Consider the following 16687-nt stretch of genomic DNA (forward strand, 5'->3'; position numbering starts at 1 on the left):
TGCCACTAACCTCAAAAGTATTATAATAACAACTGAAGAAAACACCCAATCAGAAGCGCTAAAAAGCAGAGCGTAAACTCATATGAATGATTTTTCAACTTCGACATACATCTGCAATCTGTAGGATATTTATAAAACTTTTGAAAACTCTAAACGTAGACCGTTGTTAAACACTCTTAGTTAACAAGTGAAGACGATCGCCCGATCTATTAGACATTAATAGAACTATTTGAAGGGAAACTTAAAAGCAGACCGCTTTTGCGACCTGAGCTCGTCATCAGGCCTGGCCACTGCGTGACGAACCCAGCTCGTCAGTGATCCGCAATGGGTTAAATTATTCACCAATAAACGTATGTAGTGATAAGCCTATGGAAAGAATGGACTTTATTCTATCAGTGATTGAACAATCTCAGGAGTGGCTAACAGTAAGAAACTGAATAAAATTCCCCAAATGTGACTGGTAGGACTGCAGCAACACCTAGAACAGTGGGAGGCGGAGATACCACAGTAAGTAAAAAACAGAAATTAGAAAAAAATATCTTTGGGTAGAGAACTGAACTGTTCAGTTTGTAGTGCTGCTAGGACAAGTGCTGGAGGCAAAAGGAAAAAGAATACTTACCGATGCATTACTGGTAAAAAAGGAGTCTGCCTACTATGTTTGCCGAACCACAAGTGTTAAAACTTAGTGAACACTTCAATGTAGGCAAATTTGTATAAACTTGTAAATAAGGAGTATCCAGGATATCATGCTTTTATATTTTTTATATCATGTTTGATAAGAATGTTTTTCTCTACTATTTGATGGAAGTCAACTGCCTAAACTCAAAAACTATGAAAAACGCACTTTCTTTTTAAAGTTTTGTAAGATTTTATTTCATACTGTGTGTGTGTTCCATTTTAGTGCTATTTTGTATTTAAATAAAACACTTTGTGCTTGGAAATATTTTTAAAATGGGTTTTTGAAGTCGAGCAGGAAAAAAATTAAAACATTTTAGTAAATACATTTTTTGTGTTTATTCCATTTTAAAAGTAATATAACTATGTATCATATTCAGGAAACATTTGTTCTGAATTATTTTTTTCAAATTGTCATTTTTTGTCCAAAAATCATGTTTTTATGGCCCAATGAGTACAATAGTGCGTATAGGTCGAAAAAGGGTACAGTATTTTTCATGTACCTATAGGACATGTCAGTATTACTCATTATAAATTTTAAAATTTTCTCCAGTACCGAAAGGGTTAACATGCAAAGTACAAGAAACCATTATGAATATACTAGAATATGAAATCCATTATAGTTTAAGCACTTTATTTTTATTTCAAAACCTATATTGCCTCTTGTGTGTTGGAAGAAACGTGTAAATTGTGTACGTCCTATTAAAAATATAAACCTCCATATTTTTACATGTACTATGTATCAATCCGAATACCTGTTCATTTTTTGAAGATTATAATCACAGCTGACCAATCAGTAGCAGTGATTAAATATGACAATAAAAATGGCTAGTTTTTAAATGCTATAATACAGTAAAACTCTGGTTAAACTATTCCTTGAATAATAGATAACTTGTATATAAATAACCAAGCAAAATTGTTGTTTTTCATCAGCAGAACACTCCACTAAACACCCATTTTTATAGGTTATTTTTTAAATTTTCACACAACTACAAAATCAAAATAAATATATACTTTAACTTTTAGTTTAGTATGTCTCAGGTAGTTGGTGCTGCCATGTAGCTTCAGTGTTTGTCAACACATTTCCCATAAAATTGTTATTTTTCTAGATTTTTGTTTATATTTACCTCAGATAGTTTTATAAAAAAGTACATTAGTAAAATTTTGCACGTGTGCATTGATATCTTTGTGGATATATCCACAAACTGTCCATGAAAATGATAAAATCATAAGTGGATTCAAAAACAGTTTGCAAAGGAATAAACTGCAGGAGGTTTAAAAAATGTATTTTGGACAGATATGAAAGTTAAAACATGTGAATGCAGAAGTAGGGAACTTTTTGATCCAACTTCGTAATTTATTGTCAGGCAACAGAAAATTCAAAATAGACTTTAAATTGCATAAGTTCATCATTCTGATCGTACTTTTTTAAAAATAGTTTTTCATTTCTAAGCTAATGCCATTTTATTTCATTGATTAATCTAAACCAAATTAAAATTTATATTGATCTTCCTGGGAATTGAACTTGTGACCTATTGATTAAAGTATATTATCTGAGACCTGAACAACAACTCGGGCTTACCACACAGGCAGTGACAAAGTATCCTTATGCACTTGTAAAATGTTTTATTTTTCAACAATAATTATATTACCATTGTTCTCACTAAACATTATAAAACAGGTAAATAATAATTAAATGTCAAAAGAAATATTGTTTATTTTATATAGGTCTATACACAACAATACATTACAATAGAGGTTCTAAAACAGCTGAAATGTCTTATTGCTTGCACATGCAGTGGCACTTAATATTTAACAGTGAGGAAAGCGGAAGTGTAAGACAAGTTAAAGCTTAGATCAGTGCAAGATCGTATGGTAATTATTATATTTAATATGATTAACAATCCTTAATAACGGCTTAGATATGAGGGTCATTTTATAAATTTAATATCACCAACCCTGAATTATTAGCAAACTTCATGAATTCATTTTTGTGTAGGCTACTTCCATTGAAAAAATGAGCAACTGGTTGCCTTGTGATTGCCAGTTGGTCATTTCACACCGGCTTAAGTCAAGCTTCTAAATGACGGGACATATTCCGAGTATTAATGCACTAGATATGGAGTCAGATCTAAAGCAAATGTCTCAGGAGCTACATTTTTGTCACTTTCATTTTATGTGTCAAGACACCTGACAAGTCTGTTACTGCTTCATGAACCTGACATATATTAAACTTTTAGAATTTTGATGATTAAAAGATTCTGAAACAAACAACAATTTTAAGCAAAATACTGTGACGATTTTTTTAGGCAGTATTATTTATAAAATATCCCTCACATTTAAAGAAAACAATCCCATCAACATTGTGCTAAAAATAAGTACAGTACAAACATAACACTGGAGATAATGTACAAACATTTGAACTGAATTAACTATTATAATTTGCGAATAAAGTAATTTAAAATTCAACAACTTTTCTAGAAATGCAATTGGTTAAAAATGTAACAAACTTTTAAAGATATAGTGAATCTCATATTTGGAAATCCCTGAAAGTTATTCTGTAACTTAATTATCATACTATCTGTTATCAACTTGAAGCCTCAAACATTGATAAGATTATCCTCCAAACCAAGTTGATGGTGTTTGATAAAATATCAATAATCTTGGAATGAAATTCTTTTATAATATACCAAGAAAAACAATCTAAATGCAAATCAATATTTAAATCATCTGTATACAAGGGTTATCCATAAAGTAACTGTCATTTACTCATAGCAGAAAGAGTAGTGGTGGTGGTAGCATTGCCATGTTGACGTCAGTGGTTCAGTACGCTTCTAACCATGTAAGGCGGAGCATTGTGTTCACACGTCTAGTTTTAACCTTGAAACACCAGTGCTGTATTAAAAATTTCCACAAAGTGTGTAGGTTTAAAAAAGATTTCTTGGGTGAAGAATCACTTTGCAGTTGAAATTCATCGTAAAATTTAATGTGTTCGGTTTATGGCCTAAACATCATGAGTAAAGGTATAGACCGTCATGAATGTAATTTTAAAAATGGAAGAAAATAAATTCACAATACAGAAAAATGTGGTTGCCCTTCTGTTGTCTGTGATGACCTACTGAACAAAATTAATAATAAAGCTCATGAAAATCGCTTTACAATTCTTTTGGTTTTTTAAGGACTGCTTTCCTACTTCTTGTCACAGCCATCATGGCAACTCATTAAAGACATGTTTGAAAATCCTGTGACTGAAGTCTGGATGTGTTTGTACAAGGAACCATGGAGATGTTCAGCAAACAATTTTCTTTCATAGAGGGAAATTTCTGCAACTGAAACAGCTCTGAAGTATAACAAGCTTAAATAAAACTTTTAAAAAATGCAGTAAATTTATCTCTATGATGGTGGAACAGAAGCTTTTGGGTTATGTCTCAAATGGTGATATTAAAAAAGAATTTTGCGTTAACAAGGTGGTTGAGTTTTATGGCAACTGTCGACTTTGCTTGAGCAATAGGTACATAGACAGTTTTGAGGAAGTTGATATGTTCTTGTGGATCCAGATTGGTTAAAGTTGTGAAAAACGGCTTGAAATTTTGGCTGAATTTATTATGAAGGAAACAGGATTTTTCCGGACATTTGCCATCGTTCAATGAAACAATAAATCAGTAACACTACGTTTCGAGATCTGCAATCTGATCTCTTCTTCAGGTAAAGAACTAATCTAATACATAATTACAAACTAGGTTAAAATAAGTGAACTAAATTCACTGAACGATGGCAAATGTCCGGAGAAATCCTGTTTCCTTCACAATCCTTCCATTGTCAAAAATAACCTTCAAACAAAGAATGAATTTATTAATTATATGAATTCAACAAATGAAAAAAGTATTAATTTTGATTAACTATTTAATGAAACTACTCTAGTTAATTTGGCTTTCTCTGAACTGAACAAAACCAGAAGCCTGCATCAACAATACAAGAATAAGAAAAAGCTAAAGTATGAAACACGGGTTGAAGTGTTTAAAATCCAAACCACCTGCATAAATTTCAGGAAGAAGTGCAATTCATCCTTTACCTTCCAGTAGAAAGAGTGTTCTCCGCCTAGGAACAATGTGTGGAGTCCTGAATAACGGCAAATGGAAGTAGAAACGGTGAAAGCCCTTTTGTGTTAAAAGTAAATTCTTACTGGAGTTTGGTGAATTTTATGAAAATGTAATGAAGGCAAATCTCTTATGAAAGTACATTCTTCTGAAATATATGATTGGTTTAAACATTCAAAACCTGACCTTAGATCTACTTCAGCTGGACGAAATTAAAAACTTAATGAGCCAAATTAAAAAATTAACCATTTGTTTTTCTACTTATTTTTGTTTTAGTTGAACATACTAATGTGATCAATTATTCTGTACATAAATAATAATTCATTAAACAGATGAATGTTTGTTCATAGAACCTTAAACATCATACCATAACAAGTTTCCATTGTAATAGGACTGCTGTATTCATACAATTTTATATTAGATAAGGTTTAATACAGGAAATAAAAAGGAACAGGGTATAAACTGTTACATTTGTGCAATATAAATTGGTATTCACTGTATATTTAAAAATTGGGTCGTTAAGTTATGTACGCAAATTTTTGTACAAATATTGTTTAAATTGAGATTTAGGGCTAGACTAACAGTATGTATTTTCTGGTACAATGGTAACACGAAGATTTCTATAACTGCTTGTGACTGGATAAGTCAAATTAAAAACAATCTATGAATTTTATTTTCTATTACTTTTACCAATACTTCAAGAAATTATAGTTTTTCACAAAAAAAGAGAAACACACACAAGGATTTGGCAAAAGAATTTAAGCTTTGTCTTAGAGAAATGTCGGAATGCTTCAATATCACAAATTTTAACTAAATAAATATTTGTTGTAATGATTTTACAATCTATGTGTCATTTGAGTAACATTTACAGGAAAATGACAAAATGTAAGATTGATAAATGTTTTAGTATGAAAATAAATGACTATATCTTTTTAATAACAGGATGATGAAAGCATGAAAACTTTTGATTAAGACTTCATACAACTGCTCAGATGTATAGAAGGTTACTGTATCGTACAATCTCAGTACTTTTTAAGAGCACAATACCTCATACAAATACTCTTAACTCCTTAAATTTCTGTCATTTTCTAAAATTTATAAAGAGTTACACATATTTTGTCAGTATTCATTCATTTAAACCTGCTGCATTCAATTCTGGAACACTAGTTGAAAAAATAAATTTTCTAAACATAAACCTGTACAAATCGAAAATAAAAATGCTACAATCTTTTGAACAATTTTAATACAGAGAATTTCTCAAATTTACGGCACTCTGAAAATAATGACGGCAATATCTAAGGGGTGTCTTTACTTTAATGTTATAAAAAGTAAGAAAATGGGATACATTTATAGGTGAAGTCTGAAAAATTGGTGCCCACTGGACAACCTAGTTTTGTAAATTTTACAACATGCTGGCACCATAAAGCTCCTAACGTTGAGTTACTTATTTCTTAATTGCAAACTAACCCTTGTTAATGTGCAACCAATTAATTAAAATTGTATTGCCTATTTCATTTTTACCAGTAAACATCCAAAAGTTTGAAAATAATCAGAACTACGATTAACTAGGAATCGACTCATCCCACATGGATGTGAAGATTGTGCAATAATGCAACAATCACATAAATTTTGCAGATTACCCACGAAAAGAATATTTCAGTTTTTACTAATCAAATTTGAACAGGTGTACAGATAATACAAACCATAACTGGCAAATTAGATAAAAAATAGAAGCAGTTTATGAGAATTAACTGAAATTTAATAATAATTTTATTACTTCATACACTAAAACTGTATTGTCTTCTTAAGCTTACATTATATCAGTTTTAACATACAGTACTAGACTTACATGAGTTGGGAATTCATCACACAAAAACTATTGTACACTACTAATTACTAGGGTTTTCCATCGATTATACAATCTTTTTTGAACTCTAAGCCTGAAAACGATAAACGGAACAAAGCAAAACAGGTAGGTATTTAGATAAACCATGAGCGTTTTAGAACTTTAAATTGACACTATTGTTTTTCTAATTGACTACTAAAATGTTCAACAATTATATACAACTTATATTTACAACACACGTCTAGGCCTACGCTGAAGGCAATATTAACAATCTTAAATGTTGTTTAAACTCACAAAATGAACAATATATTTATACCTCGTACACTAATGGAAGAATCATAATAAACATTATTTTATTTGTTGGTTTTATAACTAACATAACATATTTGCTACAATTTGTTTGATCTTAGTTTACTAGTCTAAAATTAACTACACATTTAGGCTTTCTTCAACCAGTTAAGTGTGAAAAGTAGGATCAATTTCGTTGCTTGGGTAAATATAAAAGCCGAGCAAGCTTGACCATGTATGTGTGCACTGTAGTTACACAGTGAAACACACAATAAGATTATGAATGAGCCACCCAGATCTCCGTTTTATCTCAATTGCAATTGAATGCAAAAATTTGTCCGAACTTAACATAGTATTTGAATACCAGTTTAAGTTCATACTGATTAGTTTGTAAAGATTTTTACCTACTATAGTAGGAGACAATATCATTGCATGCCTGGCCATCAAAGCAGTTACTTCCCCCCTCACCATGCGGCATTGCCAATTCTAATTCTTAGTATGAACCGTTGTGATGATGTCTCGCCTCTTACCGGTTGTTTACGTCTGTTTTGTTCTTCTGCGTTTGATTATTCTGCTTTTTTGTATTATTTATTCACGTTCATTATTGTTAATTAAATTGTGAAGGTAAGGAGTCGAGAAGAAGCAAAAATAAGGAGTGATATTTTGAAAAAATCTAATGATCACTCGTTTGTTGAATTCAGTTGATTATTCCTTCAGTAGTTATTCTCTCGTTACAGATGGCAACACCGTGCTATAATAACCTAGGCTTGCATTGATATGTCTTGTACTGAAGTTAAAATTTCTTGGTTACAAAATACTATTATTGGCCAAACACACCATATGCTGAATTAATTAATATTATAGTGGTATAACAAAAATGTCATAACATGATTATAAACATTTACCACAATTATAAACCTAAACAAAGGACAAATAACATAATTTTAAACATTCTTTATTTTTTAAACTTGGGTGACAAAGGGCATTAACATCTATGGAGGATGTCACATGTATAAAACAAACCTTCCTTAACACTGTCCATCCTACAAATTTTAAAATATATGTTTTATTAAATTTCATAATATACAGACAAAACAGAGACTATTCTGGAACATTAAAATCTTTTTATAACAAATTACTTTAGCAATATTATAAAAATGTATACAAGTTTTGAATCCAAATTTTTATAGTTGTGCTTGGAAAGGTGACCTATCTTTTTGTTTAAAACTTAAAATATTGAATTCTTAACCTTAAATGGCTATTCTTTATTATACAGTGAGAACATTTTTGTGAAGCGGCGGCATCGATTTTCCTGTTAATGGTTGTAAAGACTTTGCTATTTGAAATGTTGCCACTTCTTTGGTTTTTGGAAAGGAAATACCGTAAAACATTTAGTGATTCATTATTCTGTATTAAAAATCTGAGATGCCTACATTGAATTCTTGGGCGTAATTCTAAGAGACTTGTGTTTGGAACAGTAAAATAGAGTGCAACTGTGTGTTAATATTGAGCCAAAGTAACTAAAGAATATTTTGTAATGGCACATTTAATTTTCCACAAAATTTCTGATTCTTGGCTCTCAATAGACTAATACCCAAAACATTGAAAACCCATTTTCCATTTAAGCAATGGTTTTCTCAACTCGTTCTAACATTCTACCCATAAGACATTTTACAGCACTATTCTTATTCAACACAAAATATTGGTCCTAGCTCATAAGAAAACTCACATAGACTATGACTGTCAATGTGTCACTAAGTACACTTCATAATGTGGTGTTCCATATAACTTACTATTTTACATTACACTGGAATTGCTGGAGTTTGTTAAAGCAAGCTAATGGATCAAACTTCACATTTATTAAAATTCTCAAACAAATACAAATTCTACGTTTCCTATCAAATTGTCTGCCCATGTAACGATATTGTGTTATCCTACTGTTAGAACTGAGACAATATGTGTCTAACAATTCTTTGAGTCTCAATTTTCATATAATCTATTCTACATCAGATTGCCCTCTATCGGTTGAGAAAGATTGCAGTGCAATCAAAAATTTCTAAATATGTGTACTATTATGTGTTTCTTTCAAATCAGTAGACCCTAGAAAGACGTTTTCAATAATTTTTTAATGTATAGTTATTATGGATTAACTTAGTTTTTGATGAGAAAACGATTATACACATTGAGCATTTGCTGCAACTTAAGTTGTATTCAGTTTATTGATTTCAACCGTTTTAAATGATATATAATATATCTGTAAGTGACAACAAGAATTGAACAAATGAATTTAAAATCAACACAACATACTACATACAATATAACAATGAGATCTTTATTATTTGAAATCTATCAACATACATTTTACTAATTCTTGTGCTTCAATAAAGTCGTGCCATAACTGGACTGAGTTATATGCCATTTGGTAAGTAAAATCAACAGCATCAAATAAATGTATCCAAAGATTAGTAATAATAAGAAAATAATTATGATTTGATCATTCATAAATTGGATTTATATTTTTATAGCTGGCTGTATTGTTGCTTCACCAGTTATTTAAAGTACTATTAAGGAACAATATAAATAAATTAAGATCCGCACATCCAAAATACTTATTCTAGTTTTAGTTCCATCAGTTTTTATATTTTTAAAAATACTCTATATAATCATAATCTACAATATAGTAAGATCCGTATCAAGGTAAACAGAACAGAATAGTAGCTAAACAAACATTTAGCTGGAACCATTATTATGTTAGATTTAATTCCTCATCATAACGTTAATTACAACATTAACCAAATTTACTTTGGTGATTATTTGACCATAACTACAATGATTTGAAGGTGTAAATTATTACATTTTTACTGTTACTTAAAATTTCAAAAGAATCAACAGTTCTTTCTTAGGAAGTTGAGTGTGAAACAGTGTATTAACCAGTAATAAAACTTTATCTTAATTGATTGATTTTTATATTTCTTTTCAATTAAAATATATACAACAAAAATAAACACATTATTAAAAGAGAATACACCTAAGGTCGAACCAAAATATACAGTTACTAGAAATGAATGCCAAGAAACAATAAATAAAATGTAGTTAATATTAACAACTAATTAAAGAAAACCGACAATTAAAACATATTTATTGCATTATTCAGGCTAAAAGCCCTATACAAAGAATACTAACTGTTATAAATAAAGGATAAAATACTACTTAACTCTGAATATATAAATAAATAATAAACTGTATGAAAATAAAAAGAATACTTAATAAAAAATACAAAATGCTTATTATTAAAAAATAGGCGTTGGTTGACGTCTTGTATTTACAGAGGCTACGGCTCACTGAAACAAAAATATAAAAATAATGTAATTCACGTGTGGGTTGACATATACACACAAGTTCTTGCATGCAAGAAGGACAGCTCCAAAACATTAACACATAGTGAAGAGCAAGGCTTGCCCAAGTGTAACACTGGAAATAGTGATTTTACAAGGTCTTTTCCAAAAGTAACCCCTGTTTGCTTACTGCACTGATTATCATCTCTTTATTAACACGAAAATGCAGTTTGACTCTCATCATTTCGATGGCGATAAAAAAGTCCGGAATAAAGCCATCATTGCGAATGTGTTAATAACTAAATGGCGGTTACTTTTGAAATAGCCCTTGTACTAATGCCTGTCTCTGTACTAATTATAGAATAGAAAATGCACCTGAGTTGTTGAGTTTCTTGTTAACTGTCTAAGATAATTTATTGTTAGGAAATACAAATTTATTATATAAACTACTCACACATCTTTATTTTTTTGGGTTATAATTGGTATGGTTTTTTGAGAATATTATATTTTTAAATAATTATTAATGTATAATATTTTGAATTTTTCATTAGTAGTAAATAACAAATTATAATCAATAATTTCCAGAGAAAACATTTCAACTTGTGCTCATACATAGCTATGCTGCTATTAAAGGACAGAACTGCAATGACAGCCAAATAGTTTTGATCATTGAAGTCTTATGTATTCATTACAAAACTTGTCTGGGATCGTTATCAGGTTATTTGCTCTCTCAGCAGGATTAACAACATGATGTTTGCTGAACATTAGGCAATGAGCGAATCATGAGAAATGAATGGGTTGATACTTTGGCAAACTTGGTGATTTTACTTCATGGCAACGCCTGTCTACACACGACACAGCAAAGAAAAGAAAAACTTGAAAAAACTGGGTTGTGAGATCCTTCTACAGTCCTGACCTCACCCTATTAGGCTTCCATGTGTTTGGATCTCTTACAGGTCTACGAGAGAAACATTTTTAATCCAATGAAGAGGTCAAAAATCAGTTGCAAAAGTGGCTTCAAGATCAACCCAAAGAATTTTATGGCAAAGGCATTTACAAATTTGCAGGAAGATGAGACAAGTGTATAAGTGCTGCTTGGGTAGTATGTTGAAAAGTAACCAAAGTTTTGTACTGATTGAATAAATTGTTTTGAGCAGAAGTAATTTGTCTTGTTATTTATTGAACGACCTTTGTATTGTGTATTATCTCACTTCCATCAGATAAAAACACAAGTTGACCACAAGTCAAGTGTGGTTTTTTCACCACAAAGTTTGAACAAATAATAATACAATTTATTTAATTGATAACTACAAGATGTACATATTTAAACTAAGTAACGTTTTATTCTACTACCGCCATCGTCCTTGTTCACTTGCTATAGACTCACACCATTGTCGTTGTTCTACACTGTGTTTTCAGTTTTCTCTGAACGTTTAAAATGTTTAAGATAGTTAGTGATCCCACCGATTGTGAAATTCGTTTTGTAATAAGATTTTTGAACGCAAAAAATGTGAAATGGGCTGAAATATATCGTCAACTTCAAGATATGGTCAATGGGGACGACGTGATGAGTGAAGGAATGGTGAGAAAGTGGGTTAGAATGTTCAATAGCGGTTGAACAAATGTGCAGTATGAGAATCAGAGCAGTCGGCCTTCTCTCGTCACCGATAATCTGGTAAGGGCAGTTGACGAAAAAATCCAAGAGAACAGACGTTTCACTAGGCCAACGCTATCTGACGATTTCCAACAAATTTCACGTACTCTTTTGTACGAAATTGTTATGGACTGCTTAGGTTATCGCAAGCTGTGTTCCCGATGGGTTCCAAAAATGCTCACTGACATGCACAAAACAAAGAGACTCAAAGGTGCTATAACTTTTCTCACTTGGTACAGTGATTATGGTGAGGATTTTTTAAAACAAAATTGTAACAGATAATGAAACTTAGGTCCGTCATGTCACACCGGAATCCAAACAGCAGTCAATGGAGTGGCGATACATGAAATCCCTGGAGAAACAAAAATTCAAGATGATAATGTCTGCACAAAAAATCATGTGCACTGTTGTCTTTTGGGATCGGAAAGGTATTTTGCTGATAGATTTTCTCCCAAGAGGTAAAACCATTAATGCGGCAAGGTATTACGAAACCTTGAGAAAACTAAGGCAGGCAATTCAAAACAAACGGAGAGGAATGCTCAGTAACGGAATTGTGTTGCTTCATGACAATGCTCGGCCCCATACCGCTGTTGACACTCAAACATTGGTTCGACAATTTCGTTGGGAGCAGTTTGATCACCCAACCTACAACCTGGACTTGGCACCATCTGACTACCATTTGTTCTGCACATGAAGCGCGGCTAACGCTTTGAAACTGACGATGAAGTGAAAACTGCCGTGAAGTCCTGGCACATTGGTTGGCGGGAACCTTCTACGAAGAGGGTATAGACAAATTGATCACTCACTATGAAAAGTGTTTGAACATTGGTGGAAACTATGTCGAAAAATAGTTTAAGGTTTGGGCTTTCATGTAGAAATAAAATTGTGTTGAAAAAAAATTGTTTTACTTGTTTTTTTTAAATATTTTATTTTAATGGTACTTACTTTCTGAACACGCCTCGTGTAAGTTTGAAATGATCTGAAATTACGTATACCTGATAATTTGAATAATTTTATATAATAACGTTTGTAATTCTAAATCATGAACTAAATTCAACTAAATATGGAGATGGGAGATAGATGCAATTGATTATATCAAACAATATATATATTGAAAAATTAAAATTTTACACATAAGTCGATCATCAAAATTAGGATTTTTATTGTTACTACAATAATAGTTTGGCTAATTGAAATATGCGTACTGCGCAAGAATAACAATCAAGTATACAAACAAAACCACAAATGATTCAGTTTAAATTATTCACTGACATTTAAATATCATGACTAGATAGAAGTTATATAAACGTAACAGATCAATAATGCTCTTCAAGAACATTTGGTTGAGAATGGAATGGAGTTCATTAAATAAAAATCAGACAAGAATTAATTACATATATGAACATGTAGAGGACCTCTAAAAAGGCCTCTAAATATATATTTAGGCCTTGGCAGTTTAACACCACCCACGATGCCCTCGGTGGTACAAAGGTTAACTGTATTAGCAGACTTTAGTGCTCACTTGTGTTCACAGCACACTATAACTCTTGCGGAGGAAGACTTTTCAGAGGGATTATACTGACCACAAGTCGATGCTCTGATAGTTGGGGATGGATCAGTTGATGACGTCAAGAAACGCTGTCGGCACTCTACCCCTCTGGTTGCCCCTCTCGGCCAACATGTAGTCAGTCTCACCTTCTATCTTGTGGACTGTTATAACCTTCAAATATCAAACTGACGATAAGTCACAATCTCAGGGAGACAACATACACAAGTTAAAAACAAATTGTACATATTGTTATTGACGTATTAAAAATATATTTAACTGTAAACTTGTAATTATAATAGTTGAATAAAATATTTTGTTGGTGAATTAAAAATATTCTCCAAAGAATTTCAAAAGGAAACTTACTTCATCTGTCATAAGGCTGAGTTCTGAGCTATCTTTGGCATCGTAGTCACAGAGAACACGAGCACGAAGGCCTCCAGATGTGGAGGAAGGAGAGGGGGAGGGGTGGGCATGAGGCATTGCAGGGCTGCTGTTGGTCTTCCCCATTGACATGCTACAACACGTTGGAAAACGTCTATTACCATATGGTGAATTTGTATTACGTCATACATCGTGCATATTACATGTAAATCCAATATGGACCATAGATCTTTCCAGTAACAGACAGTACCTATAAAAACATTGCATATTTACTAAACCTACCAAGAATACACTATACATATTTTCAAAATTACAGTGTTATGAATCAGTGACAGATTAAGTCTGCTAGTTATACATATTTATAAAACAAGAAGAAAATTAGCAATATACATTTAAAAACTAAAAGTTAAAAATGTTTTAAAGCGAATTCAACAATACAAAATTAACACATTATCATTTATGAATATTAACATTATTTATTAACATTTAAACCAATATTAAAAAATTGGTTTTTTAAAAAGTTTTTATTGAAAAGCACTACAAAAACAGAATCAGGTAGTGGTGTTACAATGTGCACAGTCAAATTCTCTAAACTGTAACTAAAAGTACTATTAAATTGCTATAATACAATAGAACTGACCTAATTTCCAGGCAAAACTGGATAGTTCTGAAAATTGTGCCATTAACATTGTCTAAGTACTTCTTAAGGAGTTATTTGCTAATTTTGGCCAACATGACAAGGTTATTGCTTTTAACACTCTGCAGTTTATTTTTTCTTCTAAATGCTGTTATGTAGCATTTGTCACATTCAAAATTAAATTTGGAACAATTTATATGTGCTGGAATTTTTATTAATTGATTTTCAAAAACAACCATAAACACTAAGAAAAAAATGTTTAAAGATATTTTACCCTCCCAGTAAAGATTTAATTTTTTTCCTGCAAAGTGATGTTTATATTTTATACAATAGAGCATTTTTTTACGAAAAATGTGCTTGTAATACATAATATTTAAAAACAGCGCAGCACTTTAAAATTATTTCTCGCACTTAACTACCAAAATTAATAATTCCATATCACAACACAGATTCAAAATAAATAGATTTTACGGTTCTTAAATCTGTTGTGATGAATTTTGAAAAGTGCATAACACACTGAACTTTATTTTCCAATAGTTGAGTGATGCGAGTTTTCCTTTTCAAATTATCATCTAAAATAAAACCAAGAAATTTGCAATTTTTTGTAATAAAGTTTATTTTAAAAAGTTACATTTCTTTGCTCTTTAATATTTCTATTAAAATGAGTATTAAGTAAGGGTGTTTTTTGCTGTATATTTAAGCTTTAAGCCACTTAAATATTAAATGTTTTCATGTTATTTGTAAGAAAGAACAACTCTGTTATACAATTTATTCCTAACACTCTTTGTGTTTACAAATTGGATAGCAAAGTGAATTGTACAGCCAGAAGGTGCAAAAATTGTTCTTAATCGTAGCAAATACGAGAAAATACTAAACAAATCAAATGTTGTGATATTAGTAAAGAGATAAACTGGTGAAATTAAGGTGCATGACCGGAGCAACAACAGTGGTGTGTAGATGCATTTATTTACTTCCCCGATATGCTATATAATTTACTATTGGATTGTACGACAGCCAAGTCAAGTAATTCAGAGATAAATATTTCTAAGCATAATTTATAACCACTACCACATTACCAAAAATTAAACTATATCCTTTTTTATGAGCTGCTAAAGGAAGGCAATGAATTTCTTAAAATGACTAAAGCAGTCGACAGTGAGAGGGGCTACTGCGTACAAGCAGGTATTGGGGCATGCCACTACCGCACTACAAGATCAGACGTGCTGTTACATGTAACTCTGCTCGGACACAGGGATGTGGGCAGGTGCGGCCAGGTCCACGTCCTCACTGTTGACCCGCAGCATTGGGCTAGGCCTCCTCTCACTGTCCGCACACACAACATAGATACACCATTCGTTCGCAATTTGTCAATACTTCTTCCATTAAGCGTAACAAGAAGGATTACATAAGTAGGGGATGAAGAAATTAAGGCTTCAAGGAATCTGAGGAATAAGAGATTCTCTATTTGGAGTAAAAAAAAATCAGGATATCCTTAAATAGAGATTTGTTAAAAAGCTAAAAGAAAAATGGTTTTTTGGCTATGAGTTGGTTTTTTTAACCCAAAGTTAATTTATTAATGCAAAATTAAAAATTAATCAACTGCTGCTTATTCCCATATGATGATACAGAATAAACAGTATCACTGTATTCCACTGGTTATGCCTATGGATGTTTTTTATCACACCCACCGTATACTTATAATAAAGAATAACCTTATACAATATAATAATACAGTAGAAGTATTTAAAAGCAGATAATTTAAAAGAATAATGGAATTTAAAGTTTCAGTTTTACTCTTAAAAAAATTCTGTAAGAGATTTTAAATACTTATTAGTGTGGAAATGGTGGTGTGCGAACCATAATTGATAGACTATAATAGTGAGTAATGACTAATTGCTAATGTACAAGAAATGCCACAACAAACCACAAACATGTCAGTTTAGGATGCGGGCAACTAAAAACTTACTGTATTACAGGAGCATGAAATTAGAGATTAATTAACAACTAGTTCACACAAAACACGGGTGATCCATTCACTAATTATAAAACTCTTAAACATCAAGCACATTTTACAAATACACAAAAATTTTTGTAATTTATTAAAAACATAATTAACCCTGGAACTGGCGGTCATATTTCTCTCAGTGGTGGAGTGTTTTTAGTACTTCATACATTGCCTTATATTTATTTTATTATTACATGTTTACTTTAAAGTACCTATGTCA

The 16687-nt window shown here is 31.4% G+C and overlaps 1 protein-coding gene across 3 annotated transcripts in view; it reads right to left on the reverse strand.

Moving 5' to 3' along the window:
- Positions 1-7857: 7857 nt before the first annotated feature.
- Positions 7858-16687, reverse strand: part of LOC124364500 (endophilin-B1) — a 39229-nt gene continuing 30399 nt past the window's right edge. For 2 of the 3 annotated variants that reach the window (XM_046820038.1, XM_046820037.1), the window contains 4 exons: positions 15693-15785; positions 13808-13958; positions 13479-13615; positions 7858-10247 (listed from right to left, as the gene is read on the reverse strand). In XM_046820038.1, coding sequence (XP_046675994.1) covers positions 13511-13615; positions 13808-13958; positions 15693-15785 — 349 coding nt within the window. In that variant the 3' untranslated portion in view covers positions 7858-10247; positions 13479-13510. The remainder of the gene's footprint in view (positions 10248-13478; positions 13616-13807; positions 13959-15692; positions 15786-16687) is intronic. The other variant, XM_046820039.1, reaches the window with a different exon arrangement.

This window comes from Homalodisca vitripennis, chromosome 6, assembly GCF_021130785.1.
Source record: "Homalodisca vitripennis isolate AUS2020 chromosome 6, UT_GWSS_2.1, whole genome shotgun sequence".
Taxonomy (NCBI): domain Eukaryota; kingdom Metazoa; phylum Arthropoda; class Insecta; order Hemiptera; family Cicadellidae; genus Homalodisca; species Homalodisca vitripennis.